This window comes from Oncorhynchus keta, chromosome 3 (assembly GCF_023373465.1).
Source record: "Oncorhynchus keta strain PuntledgeMale-10-30-2019 chromosome 3, Oket_V2, whole genome shotgun sequence".
Lineage (NCBI taxonomy): Eukaryota > Metazoa > Chordata > Actinopteri > Salmoniformes > Salmonidae > Oncorhynchus > Oncorhynchus keta.
The window spans coordinates 917,395-923,801 of NC_068423.1; the positions used below are offsets into that span (position 1 = coordinate 917,395).

The following is a 6,407-nucleotide window of genomic DNA, read 5'->3' on the forward strand; positions in this document are numbered from 1 at the left end:
ATGTAAACGTCTGACCCACTGGGATGTGATTAAATAAATAAATAATACTCTCTGCTATTAATCTGACATTTCACATTCTTAAAATAAAGTGGTGATCCTAACTGACCTAAGACAGGGAATTTTTTACAAGGATTAAATGCCAGGAATTATGAAAAACTGAGTTTAAATGTAGTTGGCTAAGGTGTATGTAAACTTCCGACTTCAACTGTATCTACATGGGCCAGTGGAATGACAATAGGTGAGCGATGGATACGAAGTGCCATTGAATGGAGCAAAGGGATGTGTTAACAAACAGAGAGATGTAGAGATAGAAAGAGAGAACAAACGCAGGGCCAGTTATGTCAACAGATCGATGGAGAGATAACCACAGGAGCAAATAAAAGATCACGGTTCTCTTTGTATTGTGTTGTGGCCACTTTGGGTCACTAAGGTAAGCGTGTTGGTGTGTGTGTGTGTGTGTGTGTATGCCTCCATTCCCTGCGGGTGCTATAATACACTCTTTGTTGCTCCCAACACACACACTGCCATGAAGAGTCATTGATTATTTATTTAACCTTTATTTATCTAGGCAAGTCACTTTCTTAAAGTCACTTTTTAAAAAAATCTTATTTACAATGACGGCCTACCACAGCCAAACCCGGACGACGCTGGGCCAATTGTGCACCGCCCTATGGGACTCCCAAACATGGCCGGTTGTGATACAGCCTGGAATCGAACCAGGATCTGTAGTGACGCCTCTTGCACTGAGATGCAGTGCCTTAGACCGCTACGCCAACTCTGAGCCCTAAATTAATGTTAGGGTGGACATTTATAGAGAATGGTTAGCGGAATCAATTAATTCCATTGATTCCATTAATTATGGAATCAATGGGATGATATAGTTACCCTTCAACCCTTTGTTTCTCTGAGCTTTAGCAGTTGAAATCGTGTAAAAAAAAAAAAAAAAAAAAAAGTAATACTTCATTGCCATCCATTGTTATCACTTGTGTGTATGTATGTATGTATGTATGTATGTATGTATGTATGTATGTATGTATGTATGTATGTATGTATGTATGTATGTATGTATGTATGTATCAATGGATGCATAACATGATAATAGTAATGAAAGCATTAATGTTGAATATGTGTGTCTGTGTTTTTCTTCCCAGCTGGTCATTTGGGGTGCTGATGTGGGAGATCTTCACCTTGGGGGGTTCTCCGTACCCTGGTATCCCCGTAGAGGAGCTCTTCAAGCTGTTGAAAGAGGGCCATCGTATGGACAAGCCTGGCAACTGCACCAATGAGCTGTATAATACTATTTGATTCACTTTATCTCATATATACACACACACACATATATATGCAGGCAGACACACACACGCACAAATGTGCACACTCACACACACACAATTGTGCACACACACACAAACCCTACTGGGGTCCCCACCCTCACCCCATCTCCATCAGATCCATGATCCTACACAGCTGGCCTGGGCCTGTATCAATGTTGTTATTCACAATGGGCCCATTCCAGTTACACAGCACATAATGTCACTGCCTGCACCAGTATTGTCGGGCCTAATGGTCTCATGCTCTACTGGAAACAGTGAAATCTACAGTGGAGACAGACAGACCTAGGATAGGATTGGTATTGCCGTGCATTTGTCTTCAACGGAGAGTACAGAGAGGAGTGTGCAGAGAAATAGAACCAGCATAGCTCTGTGTTTGGATTGGCTGGTTCATACCTTGACACCTAGGCTCAGATAAATTAGTCTTTATCATCTCACCCACGTTTGACAGGAAATTGGACAGTGATTTTAGAAATGTGCATCAGTCTGTTGAATGGGTGGCATGGCATAGCATGTGTTTTGGAAAGAAAAACAATGAAGTACTTTTACTAACCTTTCATACTCCTTGTTTCTCTCTCTCTCTTCTCTCTCTCTCAGGTACATGATGATGAAAGACTGTTGGCATGCCATCTCCTCCCACCGGCCCACCTTCAAGCAGCTGGTGGAGGATCTAGATCGCATCCTCACCCTGGCCACGAATGAGGTGAGGGCACAAACCAGTCATTCCGCTTCACCTTTTCATATCTAGAATCTGGAGCCAGAGCAATTCACTTTCCTCCAGAGTTGGGGTCAATTCCCTTTCAATTCAGGAAGTAAACTTTTTTTCTGTTGAAAAGCATTGAGTAAACATGGAATTGGAATTTCAGTTTACTTCCTGAATTGACTGAATTTAAAAGGAGTTGACCCCAACCCTGCTGACCTTGTATTCTTGGAAGTGCTTGGTCAAAAAAGCATGTCAGTCTTCTCTCCTAAAAGCTTGGAAAAAGATGCACACTATACAGGCTCACGGACACTCCAATTGCCAGGGCAAGCAAAGTTGATCAACACTTTTTTTAACCAAGAATGTTGAAAAGCATTAGAAGGATCCTGCGTTGGCTGACACATGACCTTAACAATGACCAGAAAATGGCTGCTTGATTCAAACCAGGCCCCAGAGCTGTGGCCATGGCCCACTGATGTTGCCAAATCATCAAAAGATACTCTGAGCTATTCCTCGCCTCAGAATAATGGCTTGTGTTTCTTACCATTCCCCTCCTGTTGTGTGTGACATCCATGCGCGGGCCTGAAGAGGGGCTGTTGGATGGAAATATGTCAGGGCTCGTCTGGCTTCAGACTGGGCCGCCATAGATTATGCCAAAAGCTACAACTTAAGTGTTTCAGTGTTTGAACTTTTGAAATGTAATAAAGCCCCTTTCCTTTTTTTTAAACCGCTCTTTAGTAATGTGAGACGCCTTGTGTCGAGCTGAGAAATGGAAGCCAGCACTCATTTTTATAAGAATGCTCAAACACCAACAACGCTTCTCTTCTTCCTCCCCACTCACTCTCAACTATTTCTTAACCTCACAACTATTCCAATAACTGACACAAAAGACAAGAGAAAATGGAGAGAGGAGGGTGCAGGGATGAAGATGAAAAGTGCAAAAACAACTGCAAAATGCTTCTTCAAGTTTTTTTTAACAACTAACATGAGAGATTCTCCAGTACTTTTGTTGTGCCAATTCTTTTGAAAATAAACTTAAGGGCCAAAAATGATCCCCGAAAAAGGTTACTATGTCACATATGTGCAGATATATGCACCATGTCATTGCTCTCTCTTCTCACTCTGCTGTGTGTTTATCTTGCTAGCTGCCACTCAAATGGCCAGGAGCTGAAGCTCATTGGCTAGAACTCGAATTGCAAGGGGGCTGGCACACATGGGGGAAAATGTAGGGGAAATGGCACAGCACAGCTACCAAGAAAAAACCTTGCTTTCAAATGTTGTGGCTAATTGAGGTAAAACAGTCATTCTGATCATAGATTATGGATGTATGAACTACAGATTGGCACATCCAGCTCAAAGCAGGAGGTTTAAAAAATACTTAGTAGTTGCCAAAGTTCCGGAGCATGTCTTTAATAACAACATTTACCTTTATCTTTTCCTTGGCTTTTGGGATATTTTTTTTCTGTCATTCTCCTACTGCGCTCGTTCACTTTCGCTCGCTCTCTCTGTCTGGGTGTTCTTCCTCGCCCGCCCAGACACATTGAACCATTTTATACTGAGACTAACAGCAACCAGGTCAGCATTGCTCTATGTGAACTGTGCTGGACAGTTCCCCTCTCTCTATCCCACGCCCCATTTATGAAGTATTATTCATCCACATATTTTCATATGGATCCGGTATCAAATCGTTTGCTCTCCTGGCGCCAACATTTTTCATAAATCCGTCCAGCGTGATTTGGGAATAATTTATATTTATATTTTGCATAAATAAAATAATGAAAATGATACTCTCCACATGTCCATCACTGTCCTCCTGAAACTGTCTTCATGCCTGTCTCTATTTCAGTATTTTCCATTTGTCTCTCTCTCTCCACTCTCTCACTCCTCTAAACCTGTGAGTGTAATAGTTCTACCTTCTCACCCTGTCTGTGTATAGGAGTATCTGGACCTGTGTGCCCCAGCCGAGCAGTATTCTCCCAACTTCCAGGACACACACAGCTCCTGTTCCTCCGGTGACGACTCCGTGTTCTCCCATGACCCCCTGCCAGACCAGCCCTGCCTCCCCAAGTACCAGCACATCAATGGAGGCATCAAAACATGAGCCCTCCCCTCCTCAATCCCCCCATCCAGCTCCAGCCTGACCCCCCCCCACAAAGTGACACTTCCGGTAGAGAGAAAATTAGATATACCCCCACCACCAACCCCACAAACCTCCTGGCCCCCAACCCCCCTCTGGCTCCAAATGGACTAACGGACCCAGATGGGACTTGGCTGGTGGCAGTGCTGCTTTTAGAACTGAACACACACACACACATTTGCACACACATTCATACACATGTTCAAGGTCTTAAGAAGAGGACCGGGACCCTTCATCAGTGTTCCTCTTGTCTGACTGAATGAATATCTGTTCCCAAGGGTCCACCTCCTTTCCTCTCTTGCCGTTTTATTTGTTCCGGTTGTTTTCTACTAGAGTTTGGAATTTACTATTTTTGCGTTTCGTGATTCCATTCCGTTGGCTGGCATTCCAAGACTTTTGCTTGTTCCCAGAGGGAAAATATGGACCGTAATGAACGGAAAAAACAAGGGACTCAAAAAGAGGACGACAAAATAGGAAACTGAAAGGACTGAAAGAAAGAATCGACTAACAAAAACAGATGAATAGGAGAAGAGCGCATACAGACAGACACTGCCTCTTCTTTATATTTTGTAATATTGTCTTGTTTCTTTATACTTTCTCTTGATAAGTCCACACACTTATTATTATTATGGAGAAAAATAATATACAGTATATAGGGCTGGGTATATTTGTAAATATATTCAAATATGTATAAATATATATTATATATTTACAGTGAATTATTTTTTGTATGGACTCCAGAATTATCCCCCCTCTCCCCTCCTCCTTCATTGGGTTTGAGACTGGTGTTTCATCACCCAGGTTATGTTTCTGTTCACTTGTGTTCTTTTAAACACAACACACACAAATATAGGCATGCACACACATATACGCATACACACACAAAACACACACACTCATTCAATGACACAGTGGAGTATTGGCTTTCAGGGAAAGAGGTAGCTTGTTAATTTATTGATTTTTTTTTTACGAAAAAAAAAAAAAGATTAAAAAATAGAAATAGTAATAAAGATATGCTATTAATGATGCCGATATTAAATAATAAATAATCCATTATGTTTATTATCGTAATTTAAAATTCTCTTTCAGAGGTAACAGAAACAAAAGCTATTTTTAGTAGTGTACTGTACATTTTGTCTGCTAATCCCTTATGTAGATAATGCCGTTTCTATCCAGTCATTTTACTCTTAGGTTTGCATTCAAAATTATATGATATCTGGATATTTATATATGATTGAAAAGAAAAATGATTTTGGAACCACCCACTAGCAATCTGTAAGATTCCAAATTCACACCAGAGGGTTCAAAGCTGAAAAACAAAGTATTAAATCATTCAAGTATTTTTTCTTTTCTACTGGACCAAGTTTAAGATGTTCTTTGCTAGTGTTCTTGACACATTTGCAAAATTAAAGATGGAAAAACAAGTGTGTTGATTTCTATTTTGTGTAATCACACTATTCAGTCAAACGTTACTAGTTTCTGCTATCTTGTCATGTCCTTGAGAGAGAAAAGAGGTCTGAGAATGGCTATATTTATTATCAATTTAATTGTTAATGGCTGTGTTCATATAGTTAATGGCACTGTATTCTTATAAGCAAAGAAATAACATTAATAGCAACATACAGCAAGACAATGGCATAAAAAAACTGAGTTAAAGTATCACCAAATTAATTCAGCTTTCATTAAAATGTATGATAATTTTGCCTGCCAGTCTATAGGAGGGGTGGGGGAATTATGTGTCTAGTTGTAGGGCCTGGAATGAAGTTAGGAAAATTGCCCAGAACAGGGTTCGCTGGAGGTGCACTGTTGAGGCCCTTTGCTCCTCTAGGAGCTAAAAGGAATAAGGGCTCGATTCAATCTGTATCGCGGAAGATCTGTGGTTTGGCACAATTTAAATGTATAAATGCAATGTTCCTGCGTTCACAGAGACTACATTCACGGTACATGCTGCATATATCGCCTCAATTGGAAATTACCTTTAAATTTCAATCTCACTATTTTATTCATTTTTATTAAACTAGGCAAGTCAGTTAAGAACAAATTCTTATATTACAATGACAACCTACCCCGGCCAAATCGTCCCCTAACAATACCGCGGATCTTCCGCGATATGGATTGAAACAAGCCCGAAGTCAAGTCAAGTTGGAAGGCCAGCGATTAAGAGTAGACATTTACAATTACATTCTTTAGAGTAAATCTTCATTCCCTCACCCTTAGTAACCACGTATTGACTTGTCTT

The 6,407-nt window shown here is 40.7% G+C and overlaps 1 protein-coding gene across 5 annotated transcripts in view; it reads left to right on the forward strand.

Moving 5' to 3' along the window:
• The window catches only part of LOC118363645 (fibroblast growth factor receptor 2-like), a 97,222-nt gene extending 91,629 nt beyond the window's left edge, over window positions 1-5,593 (forward strand). For all 5 annotated transcript variants that reach the window (XM_035744740.2, XM_035744728.2, XM_035744718.2 and 2 more), the window contains 3 exons: window positions 1,152-1,289; window positions 1,929-2,034; window positions 3,968-5,593. In XM_035744740.2, coding sequence (XP_035600633.1) covers window positions 1,152-1,289; window positions 1,929-2,034; window positions 3,968-4,132 — 409 coding nt within the window. In that variant the 3' untranslated portion in view covers window positions 4,133-5,593. The remainder of the gene's footprint in view (window positions 1-1,151; window positions 1,290-1,928; window positions 2,035-3,967) is intronic.
• Window positions 5,594-6,407: the final 814 nt, after the last annotated feature.